Source organism: Capsicum annuum, chromosome 4 (assembly GCF_002878395.1).
Source record: "Capsicum annuum cultivar UCD-10X-F1 chromosome 4, UCD10Xv1.1, whole genome shotgun sequence".
NCBI classification, from domain to species: Eukaryota; Viridiplantae; Streptophyta; class Magnoliopsida; order Solanales; family Solanaceae; genus Capsicum; species Capsicum annuum.
In genome coordinates this window covers 128,382,757-128,399,448 of record NC_061114.1, presented here as the reverse complement: position 1 = coordinate 128,399,448, position 16,692 = coordinate 128,382,757, and the positions used below count along the sequence as shown (strand labels likewise).

General features: G+C 27.1%; 1 protein-coding gene across 1 annotated transcript; it reads left to right on the top strand.

Moving 5' to 3' along the window:
- The first annotated feature begins 7,160 nt into the window (after positions 1 to 7,160).
- LOC124897983 lies at positions 7,161 to 8,187 on the top strand. The gene is made up of 4 exons (XM_047411603.1): positions 7,161 to 7,378; positions 7,421 to 7,508; positions 7,890 to 8,066; positions 8,182 to 8,187. Exons 1-4 carry the CDS (start codon positions 7,161 to 7,163, stop codon positions 8,185 to 8,187), a joined length of 489 nt encoding a protein of 162 aa, XP_047267559.1.
- Positions 8,188 to 16,692: the final 8,505 nt, after the last annotated feature.

Here is a 16,692-nt window from a genome sequence, read left to right as displayed (position 1 = left end):
AGTGAATTAACTTTGTTTCTTGATTTTTTGTTTCCCTGTTAATTCGATCAACGAAGAAGAACTTCGTGTATGGATGTGTTAAGGAAAGAAAAATATGGTGGAAAAAAAAATGGATTGAAAGAGTGAGGAAGAAAGAGAAGGAAGATAAACAAATTACGAAAAATACCCTTGAAACGCGCTTAACAGCGAGTGTAATACACTCTCTTTGCTGAATCAGCAAAAGGTGTCAAAATGACACACTTATAACCACATGAGATGCCAAAAGTGAACGACGTCCACTTGAGGTGTCAAAGTGAAAAATCGTGCTAAGATCAGGGGGCTGTTGATGGATTTGGTCAAAATACAATGACGAGAACCCTTCAAATGATAAAATATAAGAAAAGAGTACAAGAAAAATAAATAAGAATTGGACAAAGCTCACCAAGTATGATGGTAAGTAGGCAATGTCCTGATTATTTTGGGCAATGGCAATTTTACAGGCTCCTCGATAGAGGGGGCTTGAGAAGTGGAATTTCAGCAGGCGGTTGTTCTTTTTCTAGGTAATTATTGAGTAAATTACCTTTTTCTCTTATACTTTATGTAATTTTTAGTTCAAGGTCTACAAATTCATTAAATGCACTGAAATTCTTATGAAACACACTATATGGTCAAAAATTTGCTGAGTTATTTAAATATTTTATGACATGTTAATATTTAATTATAAAATTAAACACTGTATGAGTAAATATTAGGCTTGAATTATCATATTCAAGGGTGAGTATTTTCTCAAAAGCTATATTAGCTAGACTTTAATTATTTGAATGAAATTAAAATGACGACCTATAAAAGAGACATTTGTATAAATCAGTTATTTGTATGAGCAAGAGTTAAATTGTATCAAGTCCATGGGACACAAAAAGTTATGGATTAAGGTTATAAAACTGAAAGTTCGGGTCATATAAGAAAATCTCCAAACTCGATAAAATGAGTAAATTGCTTGCTTGCTACGCCTCACCGTCCTTGCTTGCTTCACATATTTGGCTTTATTTGATATTAGTGAATTTAATCGCGTTTCGGACGGTCATAAAAATTAATAATTAAAATAATTTATTTAAAAATATAGTTGAGATAGAAGATTTTAAATAATTTCTAATACAACACAAAAAAAAAGGTTGTAAGTTAATGAAATCATCAATAATATTTTCAATGATATCCATATGAATGTGTTTTCTATACATCAAATAAAAATTAGAATACATATGGTTACATCTGATTTTGAGGACATACATGTATCAAAATTTTTAGATTAGCTAATATGTATATGTGAAGATGCTATGTATTTCGAAATAAAAAGATAATTTCAAAAAAAAATGATAATATTATTGCTGGAAATAATAAATAGAGTTTGAGGATGAACTTTATTTTATATTATTTAGTTAATAAAGACATAAGAGATTAATTTCATATACAAAAATTTAAAGAGTTATTTCTACTTACGAATGTTTTTATCATAGTCACATCCTAAGAAAATGATAATTAACTTTTTTGTAATTAAATTTTTACGCTTTCGAAAAAAGATTTTTTAAGAAAAAGTTCTCCGATCCTTTTTATTAAATTCAAAAAATAAATATTTACTTTTACTCATGTATGTATGAGTATATATTGTTTGATATTGCATGTACCTTATTCTTTTTCTGACTAATACATATTATATTTTCTATAGGAGTTTTACTCCCTCCGTTTGTACTTGCACATATATTAAAAGTTATCATATTTAAGTACTTGTTAAGTCAAAAAGTTTAGAAAGAGTTAATTTTTTTCTTCGACTTTATTTTTAACATTACTTATCATAAAATAAAGAGGAGTTTGATATATTAATTAAATTACACTCTCAATTATTTTTGTAATGACTCTAATAAAAATGAAGAGAGCTATGAGATAGAAAATTTTAGCTCTTTAAAATAACATATATTTATTATAAAGAAACATTACACAAAAAAATATAAAATTTGTGAAATGAGGAAAAAATGAGAAATACTATATTAAGTGATATTGTAAACTACAATGTTTATTTAGGGACAAAGTTTTCAAATAAAAAAAAAATTATTGTTGATCTGTAATTTTTCTTGAATCGTAGAATATTTAGTTTGCTCATCATCAAACTATCAATTATATAGGCCTATATCTTGCAGTTCTATATTATTTTATGTTTTTGATTTTTTTCTCACAATATATTAAGGCTGTTGAAAAAAATTTAGGAAACAAATTTTATTTGATAATTCTTGATATTGTTGAAATTTTCATGAACTCCTAGTTATGACACCTTTAAATGAATAGAAGGAAAATTTAATAATGAAATTGTGTTCCTCCATTAAAGAGGAATAAGAAATATTGAACATGAGAAGATTGTAACGATGGGTCACAACATAAACATAAGTTTAAAGTAAAAAAAAAAAAGACAAAATATTCATCAAAAAATGAGTAAAAAACCAAAATTAACAAAATAAATTAAAATAAAATATTATTATCGATCGTAGAAAATTATCACATCACATATACTAAGCTAAATTTCATATGATAGATAAAAGAAAGTAACTAATTCTTTTATTTAATTAGTTACTAATGACTAATTTCTTGAATTGAAATAAGTCACAAGAAAGTATTGTTATTTATACTTTTTCTCATTTTTTTGGAATTTTCTTCATTTTTTAAAATTATCTTCTAAGATAAAAAAAAATCAAAAGGTCAACTTTTAAATTGAAACTATCGTTTTTCATGCTCTTTCATTTTTTGGCAATAGCCTCTTGAATGTTTTATGCCCTTTTAGAATAATTTATATCTCAAATATTGTCAAGATGATAGTTGTTATAAAATTTTAATTAATCAAAAATATATTTATTTTCTTTTTCTAGATCAATTACTCTCTATAGACTTGAGAATGAAAAAATCTTTTTCATAAGTCTATTCAAAATGAATTTGAATTAAATGAATTTTCAATGGGAATATCAAACACCACATGAGAAATTAGAAAAAAAAGATAGTGTTTATTCATTAAATCGTGTTTCATTATCTATAATAATTTTTTATTATTATTTATATCATACTCGATCTCAACCAAAATACTCGTATATCAAAAATCAATATGTGCAAATTTACAAAAAAAAAATGTCATTTAATTTAAGAAAAAAAGATGAAAAGTAAGAGAATAAATCAAATAAAGAAGTAGAATAAAAGAAAAAAAAATAAAAAACAAATGATCCAAGTGTCTAAACTAGCCGATTCTAAATTCTCCTAAAATCTTTTCAAATTTTGCTTTATGCGAAATGCCTCAAATCAATAAAAATCAATTCTATATTAATTAATAGATTAAACAAAAGAACGACAATGCTTATAAGATGTTTAAAATTGCCATATATATAAAATATTGAAAAGAAAAGAAAAAAAAAGATACATAGATAAAAGTTATATCTCGCATAAGTCCCAGTTATGGACATATGTTGCTCTTCTTTTCAAATGGTCGAACGTATTCAAATATCAAATTTGTGCAGGAGACCTTCTCCTCTATCTCCCACTCTCGTTTTCTTTTATTTCTTCAAAAGCTTGTAGTTTGAAAGTTTCATAGACTCAATATTTTCTTAGTAACCTAAAATGGAAAAAAGTAAAGGAGATAGATATCAAATAAGTATATATTTAAAAAAAAAGAAAGATATCATTTAAAGACAATTATAGAAATATTATATTTGAAATTTCAACATATGAAAAGTATAGAGACAAACACAGAAAAATAAATACCAAACACAAAAACCCAATATCCATTATATAGATGGAGTTTGTCAGGTATGACTCTTCTTATTTATTTTATCATTAATTGTTAATTTTTAATTATTAATGTAAATTAATACCAAAAAACATTTTTTTTTCTTAATCTGACTTTTGAATTTTCATTTAAAGTTTTTGATTGCATGCTTTTGAGATTTGATAATTAAAATTTTTTTTCCTTCCCTATTTTATTATTAAAAATAAATTTAATTTAAATTAATTATTTGAATGAGGAAGGTACAAACACCCAATATCCATTATATAGATAGAGTTTGTCAAGTATGACTCTTCTTATTTATTTTATCATTAATTATTAATTTTTAATTATTAATGTTAGTTAATACCAAAAAAATATTTTTTTCTTAATGTGACTTTTGAATTTTCATTTAAACTTTTCTATTGCATGCTTTGGAGATTTAATAATTAACAATTTTTTTCTTCCCTTTTTTATTATTAAAAATAAATTTAATTAAAATAAATTATTAGAATGAGGAAAGGTTTTTAACTAATGACCCTTTAATATTCTTAAATTCTTGATATTTTTAATTGAGCAATTATATGACTAATTAAAGAGTAATTATTAAATGTATTTTAATTTCTAACAAATTATTTTGAGGAAAGCAAAAGAGAAATTTTTTTTAAAAAATTGAGAAAAAAGATAAATAGGTTTTCTTGCATTTAAGAGGTGTCACATCATCATTCTTCCAATCTTCTTATATAGAGAGAGAGAGAAAGAGAGAGAGAGATTACAGTGTTTCAATTTTGTATTCATGGGCTGAAAAGTAAATGTTCGGGAAAAGGAAATGGGTTGGCCATTTTAAAATAAAGGAAAAACTTCAATACTAGCAACTATAGAACCTTAATTATAACTTTTCTAGCAACAGTTTCAAAATTACAAAAAATAGCAATATGTATTTTGCATTTGAGTAAACTGTTGCTAGTTTAATACATATACAACACAATATTCTGTTCCTAAAATAACGCTAATCAGTTTGAGTTTTAATTTTTGAAAAATGGTTCCCTGATTTATGAAATAATTAATTGGTAGATTACCTTACCATTTAAAACTTTTTTTTATTTTTCATTAAACATTAATTACAGCAAGTAATTCAAATTCAAATAATATTTTCCATAATCATAAAATCAAAATCTAATCCAAAAATATAGATTCAAATTCAAAAATTTTTATTAAATATTTTTTTCTGATCGACTAGCATTGTGAAGCACATTTAAAAATACAACTGTTCAATAACGGGTATGGATCAACAAAGTTTATACTATTTGTAATTTCATTATAACTATAGTGAAAAATTTGTTGAAGAAATTGTATCAAAATGTGTAATTGTTCGTGGGATTCAAAATAATGATGTAGTAACTCAATTTTATCAGAATTCGGAAGAAATTGTTTAAGCTTTTTCTTTACAAATTCAGATATGTCATTGTTGTTCTAAAGTTTGAAAGTTGAGAAGCAGTTTTAAAACATTAATCTGAAAAAAAAATTTGGGTAATCATGTTTCGAATAAATTTTATTTTTTTGAATTCGCTTGGGAGTTTTGTATTAACGAATGTGTTGTTGTGTATACTATACTACGTATAAGATATTTAAACTGATTTTTACTGTTTTGTAGTTTTGTACAAATTGAAGATGGGAAGCATTGCAGTCTTATTAAACACTCAGGTAGATGAAATTATGAGCAATAATATGAAGGGTACGTCAGTGATGCGATATTGTTGAGTGTAAATGCTACATATGAACAACTATACATGGTAATTATTTGTCATGTTGATGTTGATTTGATGTGCAAATGCATTGAAATCGAATATCAATTAACGAATAATGCAGTAAAAATACGTATACGTAATGATATGGGTTTGAAGGTCTACATTATGCCGAAAAAAGAGTTGAAGGATTTGAGTAATTTGCCTTTGTATGTAAGTGTTTCTGACAGGGATAATTTCAGCTCATTAGTAAGTTCATCATTGTGTAATTTGAAAAGTATAAGGATGGCTGTCAATGTGACTAACATGGTAAATACAAGTACTAAAAGAGTATTAATAGTTACTCCTTCAGAAGAATGTTTGAATGTATTTGAAATGAATAGAACGAGAGTTATTATCTCCAACCCATATCATAAACATATTAAGGTTGAACAACTTTATGTCTCAAAAAGAGTACTAAAATCTGTTATGAAGGACTATGCAATTCAGGAGAAGTTTCAAACACTAACTGTAAGATCAAGTAAAATCTGATAAGTGTATTATGCATTTTGTTATTTATTGTTTCCAGTTGGTTGATTGTATTTGAGTATATGTATTTTTTTTGTTTGCAGTAAAGTCTGGTATCGGTGAATCTGGAATGTTTAAGATGAAAGAATTTTTATCAGAGCATACCTGTCCGATCAAGGATACAATTTATCCTAAATTGCATGCTACTAGTAAGTTCATTGGTGATATAGTCAAACAAAAGTTTAAATGCCACAGATGGAAATACAGTCCATCTAAAATCAAAAGTGACATGAAGGAAGACATGGGTATGGATTTAACATATATTATGTGTTGATGAGCCAAGGAACAAGAATTTGAAGAGTTAAGAGGAAAACCAATGACATCATACGGGAAACTACTTGCATACATGCATGTGTTAAACACTAGTTATTTTGGTTCTCATATAAGAATAAAAACGAATAAAGACAATGAGTTTTTATATATATTTATAGCATTAACTACTTTCATTCAAGGGTTCTAGCATTGCAGACCTGTCATAGTTGTTGATGCAAGTTATCTAAGAGGACTGGTTACTGAAACTTTCGTAGCTGTATGTACCACGGGATGAAGCTGGTAAGATATTTAATTATAAATGTATTTGACTTCAAATATGTTTCTAGATATATGTATTTATAATATACACATATATATTATTTATGTAATGAGATGCATTTATTAGTGTTGTCAGAAAAATGTATCTAAAATATATATATGCATTTGTTTTAGTTGTTCTCTGAAAGTTTAGTATCTTTCCATCTGTATTTAGAAATAATATCAATGTGCATTATTTGATGAGTAAAAAATCATGTATGCGTATATGTATTTTTTGAACCTACAGGGCATATATTTCCTTTGGCCTATGGTGTTCTTGATTTCGAAAATGATGCTTCTTGGATTTGATTCTTTAAAAATCTAAAGGCAGCATATGGCGAAAGAAAAAATATGTGTGTAGTTTCTGATCGTAATGCAAGCATCATAAAAGTTGTAAGTGAGGTGTATAATAACATACCACATTATGCATGTATGTGGCATTTATGGGAAAATGTAAAACAAACATTAGAAAATCATATGATTCATTATCGGAAGTCTTTTATACAATGGCAAAATCATATTCAAAGACTGAATTTCACAATTTAATGGAGAAGGTGGAGACAGTTGATGTTAGAATGAAGAATTACTTGGAATTAGCGGGATATGATAAGTGGGCTAGGTCATATGTTGTTCATAGGGGATGGACTTTGACATCAAATATTGTCGAGTCAATTAATGCTGCACTGGTATCGGCTAGAGAACTATCAATATATGATTTTCTAAAGTAAGTTAGATTGATGTTTGGTAGATGAAACTGTGAAAACAGACAGCAAGCATTGTATACTTTTACGGATCTTATATGTAAATTTCAACAAATTCTTCAACAAAATGAAGCGAAGTGTACGCGTATGAAGGTATGACGAAATTTATTTATTTATGCTATATATATACATATATATATATATATATATATGATTATATACACATTAGAAATTATATTCTGTAATAAAAATATATATGCATAGCAGAAAAATACATATGCTGAGATGATTAAATACATTTGCAAAACTTCTTTTGACTTAACTTTGCAGAAAAATACATATGCTGAGATGGTTAAATACATTTGCAAAACTGTTTCTAACATAACCTTGCAAATGATATTTATTTTACTAATCAATTTTGTTTAATAATTTCACGTTATACCTGCATCAGAGTATATTTATACGGTCCACGACAAGGAGAAATATTTTATTGTTTGTCTTAAGGAAAAAAAATGTTCTTGCAATGCATTTCAGTTGGATGAGATACCGTGTGTTCATGCTTGTGCAATTCTTGATAGCAAGAATTTTAAGAAGGGACTATATTGCTCTGATCTTTACAAGCCAAAAACAGTCTTGCGAACATATGATCTTTCAGTTTATCCTCTACCACACAAAGATGACTGGATAATTCCTAAGAAAATTTTGAATGAGGTAGTTCTGCCACCAAAATACAAGCGACTCCTTGAAAGACCTCCAAAGAAGGATCGTGGAAAGTTCGAAAGAGATATGTTTGGAAAAAAAATAAAAATTATTGTGGTTCGTGCAGATGTAAAGAGCACAATAGACATTCATGTAGGAAATACAACAAATGATAAGTTGGTTGATGTATTTAGTTAATAAACACTTGCAAAACTTTTTTCTAGATGAAAATGTATATGATTTTTAATTTGAAAAAAATGTTTGATGTTATTGAAGTTGTTGTTAGTAATATGTTGGAAATTTTTTAATGTTTTTAAGCTGAATTCAATAAGAATATATTGTAAATTTATTTCATATAACATCTTTGATTTATACATTTTTTTATAGCTACACATAGTAATATGTAATTTGAATATATTATAATTTATACCAATTCATATCTATCGACTTAAATACAAAAAATATATATTCGTATTTGCAATTTTGTACATATATATTGTCGTAAATACAAAGTATTTGTGAGTATTACATATTTTTTTTCAAGATAAGAATATACATATGTGTGTGTGTATATATATATATATATGCATAATGCATATATATAAATGTAATGTATGTATTTATATTGTGATTTTTACGAATATATAAATACATATACATATAAATTAAAGAATATGTATAAATATATATATGATAATATATTATGCATAAATATATATATACATTTTCATTAGTCATAAAAATAAAGATGTATTATATATATATATATATATATATATATATATATATATATATATATATACATACATATTAACAAAATACATAAAGTATTGTACATTATGATAATACATGTAATATATTATGCAAAAATACATATATACAAATCGATAACTGTATAAAATACATATATATATATGTGTGTGTGTGTGTTTGTGAAGCATTAAAGTAAAATATGAATCCCATGAAATATTTTAAAAAATAATATTTATCTACCTAAATTTAACTGTTGATAACTTCAACAAAATAAAATACAAATCAAATGTCATGCACTTCTGTGCTTTCTGTTAACTCAATTTTTCGAAGAGGCCTCATTGGTGCTTCATCATCATTTTGTGCCTCCGTTTCTACCTTTCTAATAGCATAATACCACAACAGTGAAGTGTATCTTATGCGAATAAGATCTGAGTCAAAATCAACAGATGAAACACCTTCACCAAAAGTAAGGCACTCGATATACGTAACCATATATAAGCCACAGTCCTTGCAAATACATACATTAATAAGTAGTTGTTACATGTTTAATGCATATGTATATATATAAGTAATATGTATACTCGTTACTTACAAGCTGCCACTTGGTTGTTGAGGTACATTCTCCACAACTGAAACACCAAACGAATCCTTCTTCTCATTCAATTTGTTATTAAGATAATTGTCAATGTCAATACCCTTATTCTCGTAGAATTTACATGTAATGAGACATATAGGTATAACCTTCGCTGACTTTTCAATTTCACTAAGCACCACAACATCATGACCAGTATATGACAAAGAATCATATACATATATGCACCTATGATTGAAAGATATGACTGCAAAAGCTCAATGATGTTTGGCCTTTACGTGAACAGGAATGAAGATATGATCAATCGTATGTCATGGCACTGTAGCATGCATGCGGAATCCACTTATGTACTCATTCAGATGGTATTCTTTTCCACCATCATTAAGAGATTCATCATACACTTTATACACATTAAAAATCCTTCTAACAATGTTCATGAAATTGCAGTCTATTGTGCTGAACGTATATGAGCTATTGGGATCATACTTGAACTTCTTTCATAGATAGTAGAATCATACATCAATTTTCTGCATTATAAATTAATTTCATACTTAATAGTAAATAAACAAATTAAGACTCAAAGAATCTAACACTACATATGTAAATATCATGTACTTATCAGTGAACATATAACATACTTCATATGTATATACAAATATACATTTTTAACTATAACAATATAAGCAGTTACAAATATTCATATGTAACACAGGACTAATATTTATTTCAATATACAACTCATCAACATACTAATACATCACTTACCTCATCTGACCATGTCTGGCAAGGAGTACCCATAACGTAGAATCAATTCTTGTCTTCAACAGATAAAATTTTAAAACTGATAAGTGGTATTTTTGCCTTGTCCTTCAAATAATATTCTTCTTTGTTGTTTCTGTTTATTCATTATACATATTAGTAGATCATTTACATAATCTTAAATTACAAAATATAGTACAAATAAGTTGTAACCTATATACCTCTTCGAATGATATTTAAGAAGATCCAATGAAAGCCACGTCATGAACTTGTTGGTGATCTTAGTGTCTTCTATATCATTAACTGGATAAGATATGAAGGGATGTTTCTGATTGAATGTTCTCCGTTGTGCTTCTGTACAGAAATAAAAGTTCAATTGTATGTCTTAAAACTGTCACATATGTATTTATGAAATAGATATTAACAAATGTATTTGTTACTACTTCATTGTTACAGATATAAGCTATCAAACTTCAACATAAAAAATTGTCATCAAAATATAATCATTTCTCATTAAAAACAAATATAGCTGATTCAAAAAGAAAATGAACATCAAAATACAAAGAATACTTCATTATCCATTACAAAAAATAAATAATTTTAATATATAAAGTAAAAAAATTCATTAACTAAAAAAATTATGTTAAAAGCACTAACCATCTACTGAACCAAAATTCATTGTGAATGTGGTCACTCCTTGTATCTAGATGGTCGCCTAATCCTTGAAACATGCATTAACATTTGTTGTGCTTCATTTGTAGATGCATGTACAATTATACTTCGTTCAAGATTGACATACTAATTAAGACTAGGAAGAAGCTCATCAGGAAGAGTGATCTGAGAGTCAGGCAAATCTTGATCAGCATTGTTTTCATCATTTACTCCGTCATGAATGTGGAATGGAGTCTTATGTTGCTGATCTAATTTTGATTTATCCATATCATTAACCTCTGACTCATCTTCTGCTGGTTTATTTAAATTCATCTCGACAGCAGCTTCTTTGTTCTGTATAAATTAAATAAAGATCTAGTAAGGTTCAATTTTTAAACAAATAAATAAAAGAAAATAATGCACGTATTCAAGATACCTTGCAGTCATCTTCGACTTCAGCTTTGACTTTATTTATGAAGTCAAAATCAATCCTTCTAAGGACGTCATTTGAAAATGTGAATTGGGATTCTGATATTTGTGTTTCACCAATACTTTCATCAACCGATTTTGTGTTCTACACAACATGTTCATACAAATTAAATAAAATAATATTTTTTAATTACTAAACAACTAAGCTAGATATATTCAGCATACCGGAGAGACGCATACATCTCTTGCTTCATGCACTTCTATATCAATTTTTTCCTTTCAAAAAAGAAATAATAAAAAATTAAAACAATCAATATTCATCAATATAAGTATACCTAACCAAAAAAAAAATCTACCAGAACATTGTCATTATCCTCATTATACCCATCAATCTCATTATACACATCATTCATACTATTGCTTTGATTGCCTGCGATCTCTTTGTCACCTGTTTTAATTTTATTTTATGTAATGATAAATTAGAATTGTATATAAAAAAACCTAGCATATAAATGTACGCAATTTACTTACCAATTTTCCTTCAAGATTCTTATTAAACTCGTGATCAAACTTTGAAATCGCTTGATGAGATGATGTATTGTTAACATTTTCATCCGTTGGTGGTTAGTCAGATTCTCTATCTTTTGCTTGTTTCTTCGCGTTTACAACATGAAAATACAAATAAAAAATAAATCGTAAACTAACTATTTAGTTTAGCTCTGCATATGTATATATGATTATACATATCACAAACTGAAAAATACATATTAAATATATGACAAAGAGAATGAATCCTACATATGAAATTATAAAAAATACAAAATATGCATGCTGAATTTGTATTTGAATTTGTATTTAACATAACTACTGTAATATATGACTGTGTATTTATTATTTTACTTATTGTCATTTACAAAAAAAACATTTTATCTTAAAAATCAGACTTTGCAAACTGTATATGTAGTTTCAGACATTAAAAAATTCATATGTTGTGGATGTATATATGCTGTATTTTTATTCAATCACAATATACATATTTTTTTAATATGTATTTAACATAGAAAGTGTATATTTTATAAAAATTATTTACATCAGAATTGTTGTACCTTGATTTCATTAATTGCATTCATGATCTGATCACACTGGATGATATTAGCCCATCATTAAACTCTTTCCAAACCTGAATTCAAAGAAATAATTAGAAATGCAAAAATAAATTAATCAAAACTTAAACAGAAATTACCTTATCATGAAGCTTATCTAAGACTTTCTTCGAGACAACGACGTCTTCATCTTCAGAACTGAAGAAAGATGGAGGAGGTGACTGAACCGAAATAGTGTTTTTACTATCAGGTCGGCTTATGTCTTTTCTATTTCCACGTAGCATAGTTTTTATTTAAATTGGCTTGTGAATTGAAGTCCTCACAGAAGGCATCTTTGCAGCAAGGGGTAGAGGGGTCCTTTTTGGTGTCTGCTCATCTACACCTTTAGGATATGACTTTAATTTTTTCTTTGCAGGTGAAGCTGAGGAATCAACATGATGTTTTTTTCTGTGGTTAACTATTTTTGTCTTTGTGGAAGATCCTGAAAGTCATCATCCGAATCAATATCATCTTCATTATAACTTGTAACTTCAGGAACAAGCTTTTTTGGTATTTGAAACGCTGAAATCTCCTTTCTTGTTGGCTCGATATTCTTAAAAAGAACCTACAATTTAAATTATATAAAGAAAAAAATAATTTAGATGCTAAAGTTAATGACATTATAAAACAGTTAACTGTGATCCATACCCAATAATGAATAAACAATGACAAATTGTATTTTGTATATATACATATACCAGATCAGAAAATGTATTTAAAAAAAAATCAACATCACATTAAAAGGATAAAAAGTAAAACTAACCTTGTTATCTGTATCATCAACCATACTTCCCATAAGAGTTTTATAGCGTGGTCGAGGAGAATTTGTCTTCCAATTCAAAAGACGTGAAATTTGAGAGTCTACCTTGGAAGCAACATTACGAGGCACATTTGAACAACACTCGTACAACCAAATTTGAATGGCCAGTGGCATTCCAAGAAGCATATAAAACTTTTCTTTCGACTTCAACTTTTTATGCAAGCTTCTAGCTAATTCTTCAAAGGCAACCGATCCCCCTGGTAATCACTGTAGCGACCACTCTCAACCAAATTAAAGTGTAGGCATGGAATATCTATGGTATCAACTAAGGATAGTAGGAATGCATGAATAAAATTCAAATTGGCAAACTTTTAACGCATCTTCATCGTTATCATTCCCCCAAATTTTGTCAGAAACAGCCGCAAATAACTCTTTTTTTGTATAAAACTCTCACCATTAAAATATTGATCAATAATTCTGTTTAAACGCTCCTCGTCAAACACAAAATCTTTCTTGTTTGTAACACAATTCAAATCAGTCACCAAAGAAAACTCTCTAGGAGTGAAATAAAGAATTATGCCCTTTGCACGAATGACTATGACACTTGTAGAACTTTCCTTCATTTCAAGTGACATAATGCATCTCCCTAATTGTTCTTGGATGACACAATCTTTATTCTTTATGAAGAAACCAAATATACTTTTAGTACAAAACATCTTGTACTGATTCTTCATTAACATTGACTTAATACGGTCTTCAATGTCGTTGACCGTATGACATCCTATATGAGGAAAAAATTTGGACAATACTCGTTCCATGTATATTTGATCACGCATGACCTATGTAATAAAAAAAATACAATAATATGTCAAAACAGTGTCTTATATGTATATATGAAATACATCTTAAAATTAATTTGTACAAATAGTGTCTTATATGTATTTATGAAATACATCTTCAAGTTAGTTTATACATTCTATACATAAATCTATCATATGTATTTTGTGAATACATTACTAGTCAATATCTAAGTTAGCAAAACATCTAAATTCAAAATTTGTCTTCACCTGACGAATGACAAATACAACTATATACGTACAAAATACATTTCAACAAAGAAGAACTACATATCACATTCAAAATCCAACGACTACCAAATACAACTTAACATCAAATACAATTCTTAGCTGTAAACAAAAAAATACATATCTAAACTGTATGTATTTTCAGAATACATATTACACTTATATTTCAACAAACACATATGTATTTTCTGAATGCATGAATTGTACAAATTTAATTAACAAGAAAAGATATGAAAACACATATACAAATTATATAACAAATATATTTTCAGAATACATATACACTTATATAAAAATATATATACAAAAACCTTGCCTATAATTAATACAACTATCTCACACAAATGTCATATGTATTTTAACATTACATATGCTCACTGGAATGGTCTTATGTATGTAAAAAATACATTTAAACAAATATGAACTACAATTACATTCAAAATCTAATGACTACCAAATACAACTTAACATAGAATACAACAAATGTATTTTTAGAATACATATTACACTTATATAACAATACAAATACATATTACGCTTATATTTCAACAAACACATATGTATTTTTTGAATACATGAATTGTACAAATTTAATTAACAAGAAAAGATATAACAATACATATACAAATTATATAACAAATATATATTCAGAATACATATTAACTTATATAAAACTATATATACAAAAATCTTGTCATTAATTAATATAACTATCTCACACAAATGTCATAAGTATTTTAACATTACATATGCTCACTGAAATGGTCTTATGTATGTAAAAAAAATACATATCAACAAACAAGAACTACATATCACATTCAAAATCTAATGACTATCAAATACAACATAACATAGAATACAACAAATGTATTTTCAGAATACATATTACACTTATATAACAATACATATATAAATTCTTGCCAGTGACAAATACAAATATCTTACACAAATTTTAGATATCAAATACATATTTAAAATATATTGTATGTAACATATACAATTCATATTAATAACAAAATTTTGGAATAGCACCATACCTCCTCGACTTTCTCTTGTTCAGATTCATAATCTGATGCAACGGGAGTTGCAATTTTACTGGATTCTCCTTTTTCATCCGACTTTCTTTTTTCACTGATTTTTGAAATTTTGTGGAATTTGGGGATGAACATTTTTTCAATGCTTTCCTTTTCATTATTTCCACAATCTTTTTCGGATCATTACGGTGCTTCGATCTCACCTCTTCAATGATAACACCTTCCTTAGACAAAATATTAGTAGAACCGAAGTTAAAATATTCGTCTTGTGTTAAATCAAGACTAAATGGTGGTACTTCATCGAAAACTAAATTCTTCAGTTGATTTCCTCTAAATGAACTACTACGATTTGCATGTTGAGACATTATACATTACCTCGTACAATTTCAACACAAAAACAAAAAATTAAACCCAAAGAGACGAATTTCGCAGAATAATATTGAAAAAATGACGACAAGAAACACTTTAACAGAAATTAAATGAAAAAAATAACATGAATTAACTGAAAAAGAAACTTATCTTAAAAAGTGGAGATGATCTTTATCAAGATCGTGGGAGTAATAGGCGGAATTTGAAAAAAGAAATAAGAGGGAAGTTGGGGGGAAGTGAAATTGGTAAAGTAGAGTAAAAATAGGGATCTGAAAAAATATGGGGAGATTTCATGCGCGTTTCAAAAAAATGGTAAAATAATGCTAGTTTTGTTATTAGTTGTAATTTTGCCAAACTATTGTTATTACTTGTAATTAATGTCTTAAGATTGCTAGTTTATGTAATTTTTTCTAAAATAAAATGGCCACAATTTGAAAAGGTGGACAACTGTAGCCAGTCGGCTATTTTAATTCCCCTTTTTAGCCATTTGGCCCAATTGGGCACACGCAGTCTCTATACTCAATTGATACACTTTTATACCAAATTGATACACTTTTATACTATATTGATACAGTTTTTAAAAAAGAGAAAGGAAATTCTATGCAAGCACATACAGTCCCTACACCCAATTAATACTCTTTTATACCACATTAATACATGTTTATACTACATTAATACACTTTTATACTACATTGATATACTTTTATACTACATAGATACACTTTGATACTGCATTGATACACTTTTATACTAGATTGATAAACTTTTATACTACATTTATACAGTATATATACCATATAAATACACCTTTTACAGAGAAAATTTGTGCAAACATGTACAGTAATTCGTTATTAGTGAATTTGTTAGCTTCACCTAAAATTTTGTGAAAATTTGTGCAAGCATATACAAAATTTATTAAACCATGTACCTTCACTATCTAAACATTCCTTAATTTTTTCCCTCTACAATTCACAAATACAAAACTACACTCATTAGAGCTCCGACAAAACCTAAACAAAGAAGAAGAAGCATAAACAATAAACAATTAAAATGAGTATAGTAGA